General features: G+C 40.8%; 1 protein-coding gene across 1 annotated transcript in view; it reads right to left on the minus strand.

Moving 5' to 3' along the window:
* Positions 1–19,964, minus strand: part of galnt18b (UDP-N-acetyl-alpha-D-galactosamine:polypeptide N-acetylgalactosaminyltransferase 18b) — an 80,176-nt gene that overhangs the window by 24,871 nt on the left and 35,341 nt on the right. The window contains exons 4-6 of the mRNA XM_084356253.1: positions 13,109–13,292; positions 11,770–11,967; positions 11,406–11,520 (exon numbers count right to left, since the gene is read on the minus strand). Of these exons, the coding sequence (XP_084212379.1) occupies positions 11,406–11,520; positions 11,770–11,967; positions 13,109–13,292 (497 nt within the window). The remainder of the gene's footprint in view (positions 1–11,405; positions 11,521–11,769; positions 11,968–13,108; positions 13,293–19,964) is intronic.

Raw genomic sequence — 19,964 nt, forward strand, 5'->3', positions numbered from 1 at the left:
AGCTGATAGACATTTGAATGCCACTAGATGAAAGGATATGATAGAAACATAGCAGCAGTCTCGGAATGTATTATCTTTTAGCAAAAGGAACGAAAAAGGAAATAATGAAAGGGCTCCCATATATTGCATCATTCTTCTAACAGGCTGCTCAGTCACTACTAAATCCAGGTCAACATATTTGGGATGAACACTGTGAGGTCTATGAATTATTCTTTAATTTGCACTCAAAACAATACAGGAATCAGATGAAAAATTAGTGAAACGTGCAGCAGTGATGCATCCTTTCTGTTTCCGTTGTGAAAATGTGGCGACACCTTGTCAACGATAGCTGTCGAAGCTTGAAAAGAAATGCAACAGCAAAGGAGAGACATACTTCTGTTGCCCGCTGACAAGATGAGCAGAACCTCAGGAACTTTTCGACCATATCTCCCTCTCTCTGTGATTTACTATGCTGCTTTAGGAATTTCCTTTTTTCATTTTATACTCGTCACTGTGTATCTGAAGCTATCTGCTTTCATCTCCCTGCACCGCCTCTGCTGGCCCCCTCCCCAGAAACCAATACCTGGCTTTAAAAAGAAAAAAAAAAAACCTCCTAATATTTCCAACTGCATTCATTTCACATTTCCTCAGTATTTTGTGATAATAAACCCCTGCACATCAAAGCACAGACTTACTTTAAAGGTAAAGCCGAGCTTCCTATTTTGCTGCCCAGAGCACAGAGTTGAAGCAGACAATTGGCATCAAGTTGCCACTGTATGTGTATCAAGTCTCTGAAAAGGGGAGTCTATTTCCTGTCCTCTGCACACTGAACCATTTACAGACAAAATCAACAGGATACATCTCCACCACAGACCTTCAGCCTCCATAAACACTCATCAAATCTACACATTCATTCTTATTGACATGAGTACTTTCCTACTGTGTGCTGCTACAGTAGCTGTACATATTGGTCTCAATAATAGTTGTCATGGCAATCTGAGTGGGTTGGTCCAAGGAAACTACAATAATCATCCCGAACATAAAAACAACAAGACAAAGAACAGCTTGAACAGTTGAAACAGCAGCTGCTGAAACAAAACATCTACTGTGATTAAGATTCAAGATTCAAGATGTTTATTGTCACTCTGGTTGCTACAGTAAAGTTGTGAGAAGTTATTTGGAAGAGAAACGCCGCTATAGAAATACTAAAAAAGGTTAATTTAAGAATGGAGAAATAAAATAAAAGAGTATAATAGCAAAACAGTAAAAGTAAGCAGTAAGGTATGAAGTAATGAGATGTAAAAAACAAAGGGAATGGGTATGGAATATATGAATATATGAAGGTATAACATTTTATATGTATTATACTTGATCATTATAAAACATTTACATATTATCGGTTATTTTCTTATTCCATCGACATGTACGCACTGTAGCATGCATAAATATAAACTGTATGTACATGAAGAAACTGACATCACCCATGAAATAATTATCCCACATTTCCACCTCACACAGCAGCTGTTGTCCTTTACGTTTAAGCTGTTATCTAAGTTCAAGCTTCAATTATTTACCATTCTACAACACAGGGTTGTAAAACTGAACGCAGGCTGTAGTCTCTTCATTCTACACACAAAACAAAAAAAACTATTATCTATGGTGGAGTGTGGAGGATGAAGTGAGGAGCCCGAGGAAGAAGCTGCTCTGTAGTCCGTGTGCATCCTCTTGTACCTTTTTTACAAGCACTGAGTGTAAGTACATTACATTAAGAGCCACTGGAAACCGCAGTCAATCCACTTTTATGCCTCAACATACATGGCTCTGAGAGGCTGATGCTGAACTGAACTGAAAATGCTTCACATTGGAGCTAATAGCCTAACATAATGTAAAGTATCCTATGTTCTACCTCATAAATGATGACGCTGATGAGAAGATTATTAGAAGGGTTGATCAGACTGGTGAGAAGCGGGGGTGAACGTCCCTCAGCTCGCTGTGGTTGTTAATTAAATCAACGGAAATAAATGATTCAACAGCAAAATTAGTTTAAAAATCCACTCAGTCACTGAAGCAGCGTGTGCGTCAGCTGAGGCCTCCCTTTTTGTGTCATTATTTTGACAACTTTTGAAGATTTGGTGCTTTTCTTTGTCTCACACGGCATCAAACTGACATCAGCAACTTCACTGTGGGCTGTGGCATCTGGAAATAGACATTTTTCATGTTTTTCTGACATATCTGCCAAACAAGTAATCAATTATTCAAGAAAATAATAATAAGATGAATGGATAACAAAAATAATTGGGAGCTGCAGTCAAAATAAACCTTTTCACAATTGCTAATCCATCTGCTCCATTTCAGTACAGCGGAAGATATCTTAACAATCAGTCCGAAGTGTTGGTGTAGATGATCATGGTCCCATGTTTCTGACTGCAGAGCTTTATAAAGTGGCAATAGACAATCAGACTTATCATCCTAAATACTGATTGCACAGTGTATTGGCCCCCAAAAAACTAGAGCTGAGTTAGGTTCAAAGGAGGCACATCTGCAGTTGTGCCACCAAAACAGGAAGAGGCTTTGTTTTCCCTGGTTGCTTTCCCCAGGTAACGGTGAAACAACTAGAAAACTGTGGAAACTCTGCACTGCAAAAGAAAACAGAGCCCTGCTGCTCACACAAGTCTCCCAAGCAGCTGCTCTGAAACGTCAAACATTCGGCACCTTAACTATTTTGTTCACATCACGAGTGCGATCTCAAACCACAGATATGTCCAAGGTTGACATTTGTACCAAACGTGGCATATCACGTTCACGTATATGCTTATTACTCGACTTTCACATTGGGAGGTTGAGGGGATGGTGGTGCTGATATTACAGCCAGCTAGGCTGTCAAACGGCCGAACGCAATTCAAGTCACACCAGTGGATGTTTATAAAGGACGCCTGGGGATATTTCCAATCCTTTTTTGTGCCGTCAAAAGCGGTTGCTTTTTTAAGGAGACCTGCAGACATTTTCAGCATTTTTAGCGGTGACAAAAACAGGCAATTTTTGACAGGAAGTCTGACCGTCTCCTTGATCGTGGTGACCGTGATGTTGTCCCTAACCAAGTGGTTTTTGCACCTATACCTAAGCACAGCGTTGTGACAAGAGGGAAATAGACAATTCGACCTAACAAACCTAAGGAAAGTTCCAGTTTTAACTTCTCTGTGGTTTTACACAAATGTAATTCACTAACTAACATTTATTCTTTATATTCTAACACTGATCCTCATAAAGGGAACTTCAGTGTAGAAAGACAGGGCTGGCAGTCGCAGTGCTGTCTCTGTGGACACGACCAATGTAACCGGGTGTAAGCGAGAGAAAATATGATTTATTATTATTATTTAGAATTATTTATAAAAATTCCAATGCAGATTGTTAGAAATTGACATGGGAGATGAAGCCAGGCTGCCAGTGTTGAGGCTAAATGTGCTTCATGACCATCCAGCATTCTTTTTATATTCGCTGACCCTCCTCGGTTTTTTTCTGAACGCTGCCCTTGAACATAAATCGCTAATGAAGAATAAATGCATATAAATGTAATTTGTAGGAGACAGGCCGGCAGTAATCCGTGCAGACAGAAATGTGAAGAATCCTCGACTTGCATTATTAATGTATCACTTAGCATCACTAAAAAACAAGTTTTCTCGAAGGCTGGAGATGCGGATGAGTTTGATTGGTTGTTTGTGTTATCTTATTATCCAGGGATCGTTAGTGTTAGGCTGATTAGCCTCATTCTGGTTGTCTTCTTAGTTTGACATCACGTCTTTGGAAATCTGACTCTTGCTGCACTACTATATATAGTCATATGCAACCACTGACTCACAATCTCGGGTTGATGTCATTCATAATTTAGAATAATATCCAACAAATGACCAATAAATTCACAGAGATTTCAGTTTTATGATGTATTATTTCACGTTTATATCCACTTGTCTGACTCTAGCCTAAAACCCCACAGAAGAGTGTGGTGTTTTCTCCTCGCTGCAGACTGTTTCCACCTCCTCCAGAAGCCAGACTATAAAGAAATTAATTTTTGCAGTTGTAATGACAGGTATCTCCCGGTACGTCTACTATATAATGGGAAAATCCCACCAGTTGCAGCCACTTGAGAGGCGCTTATTACAAAAGAAGTCCGCAGACGAGCAGGTTTTGCTGCATCGACGTGAATCCAATAAGAACAAAAATACCTCTTTGACTGGGGACTAGATGTATTTTTTAATATAAGCAGTTAACTTCCTCACAATTGTTATCATCAGCAGAAAAAGTGTGAATCGGAGACATAATAAACATTCAAACATGTTCACATATCGTGCAAGAATTCCTGCTCGGAGGACAACACCTTCACATAATCACAAGCCAAGTTTTCTACCTACACAATAACCTTTATTAGCACTTTATACATAAGAGCATGAGAGGTTTTTTTCATTAAAAATAGAAGCTGACAAAACATGAAAACGCTGCTTTTTCTTCACAATACAAAGAGTGCAATTTGGAACTAAATGTTCATACTTGAACCTCAATATTCGAGTTACTCCTGCAGCCTTGATGTTTATTTGAGGTTATAAATATGTAAATCAAGGCACATGTATGCACTTTCATATCCCTGAAACAGAACGGTGAATACAACTTTATGCAGGGTAGAATGACACCATGTCTCAGCAAGAAGTTAATATCGCACAAAGCCACCAAAACCTGATCCAGCAGGTTCGCTGTCTACCAGATCTGTCAAATCTGATCCATCCTCTCCACTGGGATCTGTGTTTGAGTTTTAGTATTCACTCTGCGCTGCTGTAGCTCCCATCCAGAGGGTGTCTTAAAAAACTATCACAACTCCGCTCTGCTGCAGCCACACTGTGTTCACCCTCCCCGAGTCCTCCTTAATCTACAACACTGAAAAAGAACAGTCTCCAATTCATGTTGCTGCCAACCACAGTCAAGTTCACATTTGTACATGTCACAGGCTACGTACCATATTGACATTTCTACAGTATGTGTCATATCATGTTCACATTACATGTTCATGACCTGACTTTCGTATCAGCAGGCAGAGGGGACGATGAGGAAAGGCCCTGACTAAACGAAGTCTGACGTCAAAGAACCATCCGCATCAAAGGCCGACTATTGCGTCGCCTCACATCTCCGGTGTCTTCACCAAAAAGCTGCACTTCGACACACCGCAACGACTGCAGCCAACACGCTTATTTCATCTTCTAATCGAGAATATGTCTGATGAAAAGTTGCAAATGGCACAGACAAAGAGTCAGAGGAGAAAAAGGAGAAATCGCAGTAAATGGGTGAAATCATGAACTAAGATAAATTGGATTATGAAGCCATAAGCTTGTAGATAGGCCAGTTAAATATAATACAGTGCTACACAATTATAGTGCACTTAAAATAAAGCATAGTGGCCATTTGATCTATATATACCCTTTAGTCTCTATAGTAACACATCATAAATGTGCTGTTTCTATGATAACAACATCCCTCGTGGCCCGTGTTGTAATGTTTTTGTCAGTAGTAATGTGGAGTTAACTGTGATCACTCTGTAGTGATGACAACAAGCGTTTATAGCTTAAAATATGAATAGCAAAAACACAAAGGTTGATAATGTGATTAAAAAAAGTGATTAGTTAGAAGTTTAATAATGTACTCTGGAGCCCATCAGAGTTTTGTTAGGGGGCTGGTGTTTGCTTGTAGATCTTTACTGCTGATATGACTTTTATAAAAAAATGTCTCTTTTCGGTACATTATAGAAATAAGTGTTACTCTAAACCATGTTTATTTTTAGACTGTAATTACGGCTCAAACTGCATTTCTTCAGTTAACAAGGCAGAATTTATATCGCATGAGGCTGCGGCATTTCCTATGGTGCTACATCACAATTCACATTACCTCTGTCAGACAAAAGACTTTGTCATTGATTGTCTTGTTGGTTTGAGATTACGCAGTGGGGTTCGATAGATTTTCAGCTGCAGTGAGGTCATGAAACTCAATCACCGCTGTTCTGCAATTACTGACTGAGTCATTATGGCCCAACTTTTGTTATTCATCCTGTATGATTAGGCAGAACTCGACATCTTTTGTACCTTTCGCATGACGGAGAAAATCAAACCAGCGGTGTAGGAAGAGAATGACTGACAGATATTTAATGCAGATTAAAGTTATTTTCTGACAGTGTTCATGTAAGTCAGTCATTTATTCAGAGTTACTGTTATTGAGTGACTGTGCTTTGAGGCTCAGGTTAAGTGAGACTGTTTTAACAAGCTAATATGGATAGATTGAGCACATTTAGATAATCAACAGAACCCTGTTTATATTAAGGTTGTTGTAATAAGTGTTAGTTAATAGGTCATAAGGCAATAAGGTAATAAGATCAAATCAAATCAATTTAATTTATATAGCCCTCTGTTTATTCATAATCCTCTGTCCTGAGACCATCGATTCGAACAAAGGTTGGAAGAAATCTCTCCCAGGATGGACAGAAATGCAATAAATGTTGTGTGTACGGAAGAGAGCAGCAAAATCAAAGTTTACAGATTTCATTGACAGAACGTCTGTTACAAGTAAATGATATCAAATATATAATATATAATATATGTGAAGAGAAGAAGATGCTTATCAACCATAACAAAACCATATGTGTTAATAACGGCAAATTAAACAGTTCATTTATGCAGTTATTAACAGTTAAAAAGATCTATTAACCCTAACAAGGCGTTGTTCTTGCTTTAAATCCAGTAGCTGCATAATAATGTATACATTAATCTTAATATAGCAACAATAAATCTTAACAAGAACGGGTAAATGAGTTAAACTCAATCAACGCGTTTGCAATGTTATTACAAAAAAATGTAACTCCTGCTCAGGTCAAAGAGAAATGGGGGAGAGAATCTGGCCATGAGATTTCTTAAAATGATTGGAATGAAATTTAGAAACAATCAGGTTAAAACTAATAAACTGAAGACCTTGGCGAGAATCCTGCTGGAAGAACACAACACGTTTTGTTGTGACTCCAAAATTGAAGCAGGGTTCTGCGGGTCAGGATGAATGTTGGAGGCAGTGTGGTGAATCAATGGCAGACTGAGCTGCTCTCTTATCCAATAAGAGAGCAGCTTATAGTCATTTTGGCAGGAGACTGCTACAGAAATAAGTTGCATTTTTGGAATAAAAGTTGATCGCTCTTTTGTCACATTACACCTGACAATCTCATGCCTCAGGATGAATATCTTCATAGAGTGCTTTTGGTTGCAACAAAGCCATCACAAGGACGTGGCTTTAGGCGAACCTGCCGACAAATGACTGGACAGCAATTGTGAACAAAATATGGAGAAATCGACCTTTTCCTTCGGACCACAACCTGATTAATATGAACAATTGTGGGAAAAAATTGTAGTTGATCACATTGTGTTTAAAATATTACAGCAGAATAACGTGTCGCTGTGAGGAACTGTGTTTATTTTGCATTCCTCTAGGTTTCATTTATTCTCGGTGCTATCTGTGCTTTTCACATTGCTATTTAAAACACACATAATGTCACACTCTGTTTATGTTGAATACAAATTGCATGATGAGCATTTGGGTGAAAGTGATAATGTGTGTATCATTATTATGACTGTAATGGTGTTTTAGTGCCACGTCCATAAATACTGTACACAAAGCCGGCCTCATAATTGTTTTTCATAGCTCTCAATGATCCTCATTTCTCAGCACAACCTTCCTGGCACTGCTTGATAGTGATGATGTCGGCTTTGGTCTTCTTGTGATGCATTGTTCCAGCCTGGCTTCACTGGCAGCAATACCCAGTATTCGCAGGTGTTTTGGGAAATCATTTGTTATACAATTTAGTTTCAGGGTCCAGTCCAATGTGCCGTGAGCTCTCCCATCCAGTATGACTTAAAGAATAACCTCACATAAACTATATCTTGGGTTTGCCGCACATCCATAAACAAGGCGGCAAAGTAAACCATCACACTGTGATGGATTCTAACCGTGTCATGTTTTATAGAGCACAAGGACCAACGTTGTTCAGTTATTTATTACAAGATGCAAAGAGTTTGGCCTTCCAACGCCGCCGTCTACAAATATAAAATAAAATAAGGAACTGGACTTTCTAACACCATTATATGATGATGACAGACTCTCAATCCATAGATATTCACTCCCATAAAAATATAAAGCAACGACACTTCAGCAGAAAGACTGGAAAAGCATCGGGAAAATAGCACTGGGTGTGTGTATTCTTCAAAAAAGTCTGCTTGATTCACACATGATTTCACAGAAATTTAAAGCGCACGGTTTATAATGTAGTGCAACACACACACACACACACACACACACACACACACACACACACACACACACCACTACAGTTGCTCATAAGGATGTTTTTATGAATGTTCAGCAGACAAAACATTTGTGTCATTATGCCGAATTGGAATGATAATTCTCGAACATTATGATGGAAATATTCAGCTTGCACTTTGTGACAAAATGTGAACGGAGAGCAGCGGTTCATTTCACCCTCACACCACCCAGGACTTCCCTTTCAAGCCTCAGCCAAAGCCGGTAGCTGTTGGCCTGGTTTGAGAGTGTCTCTGAGGATCCCTCAGCAGCCAGTCTGCATGCTGGCAGGTGGTCTGGAGGCATGACCAATACGCTGCCGACAGACAGACAGTCAGAGAGACAGACAGACAGACAGACAGACAGACAGACAGACCCTGCTGGGGCTCTATGGGACTTCTAATATGGGGCCAAGCCAGAGTCCTGTGTCTCAGCTCACTGTGTCAGCCTCTGTTTCAAAAGCATTACTGAACTCTAAACTACATTAACCTCCAAACAAGGGCGCGTTCCTTCAGTCCAACATGACCGAGCAAGTAAACAACATGGAGCTCAATGGACCAAACTTATCACCAAGCTGTTTATACATACAGTAGGGGCCCCGGTTTGTAATATATGCGATAAAATCATCAGTATGTCTGACTATAAAGCAATCAGTGGGGCTATTATCAGGCCCAGGAATCCTAAAAGCATGTAATTTCTGTTGGAAGATGACTTATGGGACTAATCTCCCTTCTTTACTGATGATTGCATCTCTATCATTAGCTAGATGAATATTTTCCACATTCAGCGGCGTCTTTTTGTAAACTTTCCTCCGTTTCCTCCTCCAGTGCAATCTAGTCAGGAGTGGAGCCGAGTTGTCTCTTGCCTCTTGCTGTTATTGAACAGGCTGATAGCTTCATTAATGTCCTTGTACAGTAGATGCGTGCTATCATTAGCTATCCCTATGGAGGGCTGTTCTTTCTCTGGCCCATCTGCTGAACTGAATGCACACCAAAATGATTTTCATCCAAGTCCGGGCGCTGATGGTGTACAAATTAAGTATGGCACTGTGAGAAGAATGTGACATAACTGCAGACACAGTGCGACTATCTGCTCTGAACAACGTCGGCGTCCTCTTCACACATCACTGCTAACAGCAACAATGACTTTCAGTCGCACGACTCTCACATGCGCTTCAGAAGCTCACCGGGGAATGAAGGTCATCATTCAGACTTCCGGATTAATTAGCAGTGATTATTTATTCTACCTAAAACTAGAGAGCGCGTGTCACAGTGCGTTCTGAAGGATCATTTCCTCCCCTGTGCTCACTTGTTCCTGTCAAAGCATGTATGTACTGTCATTAGTTCCCCTGACTGAAGCTGTTTAAAGTATCAGATTGGTGATAGTCTATATTTGTCTCATTGTCAACAAATCCCATGGAGAGATGAAAACAAACAATGCATGGACCCAATTAAAAGGTGAAAAACGCGTTTCTGGAGGAAGATAGCTGATTATTGAGTCTCATTCCCAGGTCGTCAAATACTGGTGCTGTGGGTTAACAGCTCAGGCTGTTCACCAACCCAAAGCGTCATTAATTTACAACCTGGGAATGAGACTCAATAATCAGCTATCTTACAAATTGCCCCTTTAACAAGTTCTGTCCGTGGAGCCAAAGCCTGATATGGATTATTACACAGATTCTTGTCCAAAGACAGCAAAAAAATCGATGAACAACACAGTGACAAGGATTGAGTTCTACTATTAAAAACTTACACATGGTAGCTAAAATGCATACACTGTATAGGAAGGATTTTATTCCTGGCAGTGTGGAGAAGGCTTTGGACTTTGACTATTTCCTAACTGTGTGTTTAGTGGTTGTCTGGTGTTAATGCGTCTGTGCTTCATTCTCGCAGTTGGTTTATAAAACAAAAGGCTATCGGTGGAGCTGATAGCAGATTGTGAGCTGTACGCTCTCTGGTAAACAAACAGACCTCTTCAGCTGTCACGGCTGCAGTGTCTTTGGGCGGTCACCCAGCCTGCCGGCTAGCTCAGATGTTCTGACAGCGAAGAGCAGCTCCAGAGGTTGAGTGACCCCAAGAGGCGCAGCAGCTGATCGGTAAGGACGCCAAAGAGGCCGCTGCGTTTCCCCAGGGAACAACAGCTCATAAACCACCATATCAGAACCGCAAGTAAAACAGACATTGCCTGAGAAACACTGTGAGTTAACAGTCTGAGTCCGGTGTAGACCTGGATACCAACAGTGGGATCTAGTATAATGCGCTCCTGTTAAAAAGACGGACAGTGCATCCGCCCAATCAGCAGCAGTCCTCATTGATAAAGCGTGCCTACCTGTTCCAGCAGAAGTTAATGTTGTTGTGTTTTGTGGTCAGGGGATTACTGTGTCACCACCAATGATCGTTCTGGTATTGATTAAAAAAACACTCTGGAGCTGCTAGCTTGTTTACATTTGTACTGTTAGTGAGCAGGTTAGTAACTTGTCATTTTCAGAGTGTAGGGTGCTAGCTATGAGGGTGTTGTTGCTGTTTCCTGTAGAAAAAGGGATATTGAAAACAGTATCACACAGATAGTGGAAGGAAGGAGAGATTGGTCGGAAGTAGGTGCCCAATGACAGGCTTATACCAACAGTCTACAGTCAGACTAGTCCTCAGTAGGCACCGGCGGCAATGGAGGTGATTGTCAATTGTTGGGTTAATCTTTTCACCGGAGTTCAGGAGATAAATTGCATTCAACTGAGACAGTTTATCATCTAAAGCAGAGTTTGACAGTTTGCAGAACACTGACCTTTAATGAAAATAAACACACATGCTGGCTGGATATCCTGCTTCTCATCTCTTTACTAACAGCCACTCCACCTCTACACCGCTTTTAAATGCCCAGACCGCATCGCTTGCAGCTTAATGACACTTTTTCAATGAGTTTGGTGTTTTGACAGTGATGTCCTCGGTGACCTCGCTCCCAACAGCCATTACGTGTCATTATCGTACTTAATTTTCAACACATTACCTGGATGAACAATGACCCGTGGCCACGGGGGGGTTGAGATTATTACTCACCCTGATGCCAAGCTCCACATTCTCTCCCCCGTACACCTCCATCCCCTCATCCAGCAGGCCAATCTCCTCAAAGTACAGCCTATCCACGACGAAGCAGCCAATCAGGGCCGGGCTCCTGGGGGATTAAAGATGATGACGATCAGTTTTGTTCCTCTGCACAGGTAATGTTAGCTTGGCACAGTTGCTATAGTGACAGCAGAGACTAGAAGAGAAGTGTGACCTTGTATGGCACATAATAAGTTCATGAACGCTGCACGAATTATCCCTTTTAGCAGGGTTGACAGCTGTTTATCTAATTTCACATAAACAACAGCATGTTATATTATTAATTTTAAACTATCAAGACACTGCGATGTTCACTTACTGGATTGGTGCACTCTTGTTGCCCTTGTGCCACCAGGACTTGGGTGGGTTGAGGTAGCGACACCACAGCTCCCAGTCGAAGCCCTGGGCTGACAGCGGATACTCTTCAATCTCAAACGTGTCGTATTTGATGTTGTCAAATGATGGGGAGATTATGCGGGTTCTGTCTTCTTTAATTCTCTGCAGAATGGGTTCAGCCCTTCAAACACGGAAAGAGAGTGAGTGAGTCGCTGTTTTGACAGGCTTCCTCCATCACCTTTGTGATTACTCCTGTCATGTAAGGCACTTTAAAAAAAACAATTTCACCATTTCAGGATGAATTCAGTCTAATTTGTTAGTCTGATGAAGCATCATTCCCCATCTGATAAGCTAATGGAATTTTTAAATCAAAATGTGAAGAGATGAAATATGTTCATTCGTCAACACTTTACAGAGTGATTCACAACCTGCACACGACAGTTACCAGGCCACTTAAAGAAGTATTTCAAGGCTGGAAAGACGGCCCATGCATCAAACTGGGCTGCTACTGGGATGACACAAATATTTTTGAAATGGGTGCTACATGACCAGAGAAAACAAAGAAAAGGGGCTGTGGTATTCCCTCGTGTTCGGAAGGTAGAAAACCTGCACTGCAGTGGACCAATAAACCCCCCCGCTGATGGGTGACACACTGTGTGCTGGACGCTGCCTGGATTTGTCTCAGGGTGGTGTTTTTACATTGTCCTGTTGAATGCTTTTATTTTGAATGAAAATTAAAAAAAAGTAAATGAAAGAAAAGTGAAAATGCCACACAAAATGCCAATTTCTACAAACTGTAGTACATGAAACTATAATTGTTTAAACAGTTAAAATAAAGTGTAGATGGATTTTGTTCCTAGCTGCCTCCTCCTGTCTTTATGCTATACTAACTGCAAGCTGTAGCCTTATCTTTAATGGACAGATGTAGGAGCCGTATCAAACCCATCTAACTTTAAGTAAGCGAGGGAATAAGCAGATTCCATAACTGTCAAACTATTGCTTTATTGAGTTCATGTCTGGATCAAGAAAGCAGATACGGTTTACAATGATAATGTGTGGATGTTGTTCCTGACAGATTTGGGACAGAGTGCAGAGTTATCCAGTGGAGAATGAGGACTCTGGCAGATTAGTGATTGTTGTGAGTGCAGAGTGTACTCAGACTCAGACTACAGCCACCAGGAAAAGAGCCAAACCGCACGCAGTCTTTGTTTTTAAATTAAATAATTTTCTCTAAACCCACACACAGTGATATGACTCAAGAACCGAGCGCTCCTGTGTTGAGCTGTGTTAGCTTCACGCCACACACCTTGCGAGTGACTCACCAGCCAACGTTGAACTCGACGTGGGCATCAAACAGGGCAACAACCGGGGCAGTGGCAGCCCTCCACCCACTCACTCTGGACCGGATCAGACCCTCCTGCTTGGAATGCCGCACCAACTTAATGAATCCTGGACGCTGGCTGTTTGTCTCGGACACAAAATCCTGCAGCTTCTCCTTCAGGTCATCTGCAAACACGCGCACACACATGAATTTCACATCAATACCTGAAGAGTTTTTTGAAGATGGCACATGAGATAGGTGAGTAGACTGAGAGCTGCTTGTTGTGAGCAAACTTCCACCCACAAGACGCCAGCATGTCCTCCTCCAGTGGGCAGTATTTCATTGGTAGGAGGCCAAAAGTACTCATGCTTCACTGCTTTGATCACTGGACCAAAGAGGCAGCAGCTTGTGCCAGCACTGCAGACCTCCATGGGGCTTACCAGTCATAACGGGATATTGCAATATTGAGGACTCAGGCTGCAATGCTTTTCAAAACATGTGGGGTGGAGAAGTCCATCCGTTTTAATGTTTGGCTTCAAAGTTTACCTCCATTATTACCTGAGCTGTATACCGTATGATGAGTCATAGCCTGCGGGATGAAGAGTCGGTGCTACTTAGAGGGAAAAGAATCACGGTACTCAAAATGAGCAGGAGCAATTCTTCTGCTTTCTCAAAATTACAGTAATTATTTAGATGTTCTCCTTATGGTTCAACTAGATGAGGTGAAAAACTTCAGCTGATGATAGTTTCTTTAGAAAAACGCAGTGTTTTGGAGTCAGCTGTAAAATGTCAGAGGAAGCCAGCAAGTGAGCAAAAACCGGATTATATCATGACTCTTACTGTACTATGAATCAAATAAAGCTGGAAAAAATAAAACTTTCATCATCACTGTGTTTCATCATCCCTTGTATAAATCACCTTTGGCTGCGCTCTCACTTTTTCATTTTTAACCGCCAGTAGCTTTTTTAGTTTAAAGGGAATGTAGAGCAGTTGCACAAAGACAGAAAACGGCCGCCATGAAATCATGCTGTGTCTGGCTTCTACACAAGCAGGGTGAGTCCAAAAAAGTTTGATTTTCCAAACCAACAAAACTCTGAAAAGTTCATCTGATCATGAAGTCTATGAAGACACTGGCTGTGTGGTGGAGGTTTGTATTTATTATTGAAACAGCCTGCACAACACGACACTCAACCTTTGATCAAATGCACAAAACATGATTAAAGCAGGAATCTTGGTTTTCCAATCACGTCCCACCGCACACTTGGCACCGCGACATACAAACCTGCTTTAGCACAGATTCATTTAAATGTGCGTCGGATCATTTTTTAATATTTTCCAGCAGCCTTATTTTCTCCTACTTTGCAAAGAGCAAATTTATGCTATCTGGCTTGTTGGTTAACGTTGGCACCATTTAGTAAACAGCTCTCACAGCATATCAATCAGCGCATCTACAACAGTGAATTTCAATATAAAATGCAGGAATATGTAATGGGAATTATTTAAGATGATATTTTTTCATCAGAAATCCCTTCAGATGTTGGAAAAGCAGCATTTATTTTCACCTATATGTGTAATGTCAGCATGTTCAACAGCTTTTGCTAATCACTGTGTTTCTATTCATAGGTTTGTACTATATGTCACAGTCAGAGTCACTACACTGCTGAGTTGCCACCATTCTGACTTTTTATGCCAAGCATGGGGTTAAAGCCCCTCGGCGTTATGTTTACATTTACTGTTTCTCAACAAAATGCATCGTGTGAATCCTTCAGGCGAAAATATGTGTTTTGTGAACTCTCGCATCCCTGCAAGGCGAGTGTCAGACATACATCTCGGGTCTTCGTCTATGCGCTACATGTCCGTAAACAATGAAAGGGGCTCACTAAAGAAACACTTCTGCCAGCAATGTAACAGGTTTGTGAATTGGGAAGAAACAAACTTCTTTTAATCTTCTCTCCTACATGTCACAAACGGCAACAACTACCTTACAGCCTCTCTGAGGGGACACACTACTTTTTTGTGCTCTTTGGTGGGTGCCTTTAAAATCATGATGTTCGGCTGGTGCAGCGCTCAGTAGGCGACGACATTATTTATATCCATGTTTCCTGGCGTGCAGCTTCACTGGCTTTGTTGATGCATTGCTACGCTTCTTTGCACATCAAATCAATGACATAAAACCATAACAGGAATGTGTATCTTGTCGCCTTCGTGCTCAGACGTGTGTATGCATACGCAAAGGCAAAATAGAAACAAAATGGAGAATCATTCATATTGCTCCATAGCTCCACTAATTTTCATAAACCCCACAGGGTGCCTCTAACTTACGGTATATTCCCAGCAAACCCAAAACACCACAACTCCTGAATTTGTTCAATTAGCTCAATTTGTCTAAACTGTTCCCTCGGCAACAACTAACCTCATGAGTCAACTGGGGAAATAAATACAAATATGTCATAAACAGATACAGTCAGAGATGCACTATGAGTGCTCCACTTATCATTCCAGAGGATGCCGCTAGTCCTGAGAAACTCCGAGAACTGCTTTTTCCCACTGGGAAATAAACAAGTCTGGAGCAGGATGATATTCAAACTATATACACCATGTGCAACATTAAATTCTGCGGTACATTTACGTTAAGGATGACAGTATCCCATTCAGAAGAGTGGTTGGCTTTCTAACCTCCCTGTTTAATTGCAATCAGCAGACATCCCTGGTGCAAATTTGCCCTCGATTTAAATAACCAGAACTTAAAAGCAGATGGACTCTGGGTCAGGAAAACACACTTGTAGTAATTCAAGTTTTAGTGTATGCAGTAGACTCTTTATTCTGGCTAAAGGTCGTCACTCATGCGAGCTACTGCTGATGGCATACCACCAAATTACTGTATCTCTAATAATTTGAATCCATCAATAATTAAGTCATTCTGATGTGTGTGTGAATTGAGAACAAGAAGGATGATTGGTTACGCATCGCAACAAATCACAATAAAAACAGCCCATTGCACTGGGCATGGCCGATGGCCAGCAGTCATCAGTCTTTCAGGACTAATATCCTGCTGAAGCTCTGCTGGAAAGCAATGGGCTTTGGGACGGAGCTGGACTGGAACAACAAGCAAACAGGTTTCCAACATCGCTGTGCAGTCGAGCAGTAAATCCAGCATTCAAAATTTGTCATGGAAACAGGTTTTTCTAAGGAGATAGAAAACTAATGGTAGGCTACAACATGGTAAACACTTCATTTAGCACACATCTAGAACACAAAACACTGCGTGAAACTGTGTATAACTGAATATGGATACTGTGTTTATGAATCCAGAACAACACACGATGACATCTACAGCAAGTCTAACGAGGCTTGGAAATCCTGTTTTATTTGTGCAGACAGTTTAATTTATTACAGTGTAGTTCTTTGCATAAACAGGCAGAGGATATGTGATTGATGAAAAGGATTTAAGTAGTTTTTCCCTTCACCTGTAACCTGTTGCTGCTTCGTAACTGATGAATGTCTAAACTGAGCTCGTCCACCTGATACTCGAGTACTGTATGTTCTCTACGTGCGTGTCCAAACTTAACTCCACTTACCACCACACGAGCCTTGCTGCGCGCACAGCAGATGGCAAATCGGCATGGATACAGGTCTCACAGTTTTTGTGTAGTTTCCACGACACCACTTGGCAATTTCTCACTCCACAACACTGCAGGTGTGAAAATCTCTCTGTTTAAAATTTCTCAACTGACGCTTGCTCTTCCTCCACAAATTTGTCGTTCCCTTCTCAGTCCAGGGTTTTTGGATACGTGACTGGCAGCTCGTGAAAAACATTTCAAACACATGTTGCTGAAGTTCCACTGCGAGTTCACGCTGCCTGAATTTTATAGTTGGCAGAACATACTGTAAACGCAGCTTTGTTGTTTTTTGCTGATATCATCCCAGCTTTTGTGTACCCTCCAGATTTCATTGGCTAGATTGTTATCCGACCGGTTTCAAACATTCGCTTGGAATTTCTCTGGACACCTGAGATGTTGACTGAATCCAGATTTTGTGATGTTAATCTAGTCTGAATCCACTTTACACACTGGTAAAATAAACGGCATCTTGTTCTCAACTATAACTGAAACCAGGCACGTAGCTACCACCGAGGTCATGTCCTCTGTATTTTTTATGGCTCTTTAATATTTCAGAGTATATATTTGTTAACACTTTATAATAACTAGCATTAAAAAATGGCAAATGTAGTCTTCAGTTAAGCTTTAGTAAATAGTATTTCACTGTTAACATGCAATTAGCGATGTCATGATATCAGATTTTCACTACATGATTATCGTGGCCAACCAATAATATTGATCGAAATTTAGAGAAAAACAGTACTCGCAATTAAATCTATCTTTAACTCGTTTACTATGTTTTTGGCAAATAAATAACCCTCAGAATACCAGTGTAGGGAGGTGGAGAGAGTCTGTAACAAAAAGAGCATTCAAATGAATCACTCGAGTTCGGTGAAGAGGCAACCGGATGAACTCATGAACAAAAGATGCACAAGGTCGAACATCTTCGCTGGAGGCTACAAGTAATTAAATGCTTCATAAACTATTTTACTGTCAAGTTGCAACTGATGTGTATAATGTTTTGTAAATGATTAAGAATAAAAACTTTGTAGATCATCATTAAACATTATTTGGATGGCCTTTTTAAAGATGCATTAGATGTTTATAAACCATTACAATGCTTAACAAATGTTTTATAAAGCATTTTATGGCTTGTTAACAGTGAAATACTTATCAACTCAAGTTTAATTAACCATAAATATACCATTTATTAATGATGGTTATTATATATAAGTGTTACTGACGGAAACCACTGGTCGACTAATCCATTTGTTGATCAACAGAAAATTAATAAGCACAATTTTGATGACCACTTCGTCATTAATTGTCAAAAAAGTGACTGTTTTCCCATCGTCTATACTAGTAGTGAGTGACTTGGATTTTTAATTACTTTCTCACGTATTATTAACAATTTATCAATTAATTACCAGATTTTCACTCTTTCACTCGTTACATAATTAATTGACAAACTAAGATATTTTAATTGTGCAGCTGAAGGGTCCACTATCTATCTTACTTTCACAGATGACATGAATCGGACCCTGACAACTAGGATTCTGGCAGAGACACCATGGGACAGACATTTAGATAAAAGCATTAAATGATTTCTGCTTTCTACATTTTGCCTGAAATTAGTCGCTCATCACAAAATCCTTCACCCTCACATATACAAGACTCCCTGGTATCATCATTTAAGTTAAAGTATGGAATCACAAGTCCTCCGACAGCCCGTCTAATAAGTGAGCCCTTCTCAAAAGCCCACTCTTACACAGACGAGCCTTTTTCGGGCCACAGCTTGGGACATTATCCAATTAAGGAGGAATCAGCTAGGTCAATTTGCCCTTCTCTCCCTTGATAGCTACACGTCCTCTTGCATGCTAATGCCTCTCGGAGGTGAGCCGTGACAGTGGCGGATGACTAATGTAAAGCTGTGGATGCCTGGGAGGTTAGCTGTGGACGATGACCCCTTCAACTATCTCAGCAGCATCACGGGTCAACAAGCTAACGACATTTAGCACTCATAAGATTCACAGTCATGGTGATAATGATAACAGCAGGCCTATCAGATGCACTGTGACAGAGTGCTCAGGCAAACAGGGTGAAATGCCATCAGCAAAATGTCAATGCGTGACTTGGGTCCCTGGAGGAGCTAAACACGACTGCTCCCTAGCTCTCAATTACGCGGTGAAATATGAATGTTAATGTGATCTGATGTGATAATCCAATAATGTGCTGGGAGGAGTGGGAGCAAACTTTTTTGTGGTCTTCATCTTTACATTTTTTAACCGACAACTTTATATATATCTGACTTTCCGGTCAATAATAGCCAGAGGGAGAGTGATCATTCTTATCCCAGACTATAAGTTATTAAATACCGAGGCACACAACCGTGATCTATATTCTGTTCCAGCAGGCTACATGTTTTGCATTATTGACTTTGGTAACATATTCTTCTCAATGCCAGCATTTCCCATGTCGATTGCCCAAAATGGCTGTCTAACTCTAACAAGCAGCACATCCCATTTGAAAGTGCATTGCCTTTAAGTGACCTTGGCACAGTATCATTACCTTTTTATAGCCTGCTTTCTGCTCTTTGTAATGTAGTTAAATCTTACACTGTAAATTATGGGTCCACTTTTTACAGGTGACTTCAAGTCTATTTCTTGAGCCTTGCGTGGCAGACTGAGGTCAGCCACTGTATCAGTGATCTGACACATCAGTCATCTCAGTAATAACAAGTAAACAGAGCTCAGAAGCTACTCATAGTCAGCACATACTGGATGTTTGTTCGACCTGATACTGTTTACACGACATCCAATGCATGCAGATGTAAGAATTAGCGTTGCAAATGCAGACAAGATACGTACTTCATCACCTTGCTGGATTGTTATCCGCCTAGGGGCAAATTTCCTGGCTTTGCTGCTAATTAGTGTTATTCATCTATCGGTTAAATCCAGCGAACACAGCCCCTCATTAAAAACATTAAAGGAGTCAGAGAAGTAAATACCACAGATACAGATTGCTTCCACACATGAGGCAATAACATGTTAACTATAGGCCCCCTTTAACACAGAGCTGCTAAGTTGCTGTTAGCACGTTTGCTCGGCACCGTCTAAAGCCAGGCTCCTAATCGGCTGTGAAATCGGGTTGCATCACGAACATGAGGAGAATTTCACAGAAGTTTTTCTCTCCAGTCTCAAACCAGCTCGCGCTACAAGACTCCAAAATAATGGCCCATCGCACACTGCAGGATATTAT

Source organism: Pagrus pagrus, assembly GCF_965226575.1.
Source record: "Pagrus pagrus genome assembly, chromosome: 1".
NCBI classification, from domain to species: domain Eukaryota; kingdom Metazoa; phylum Chordata; class Actinopteri; order Spariformes; family Sparidae; genus Pagrus; species Pagrus pagrus.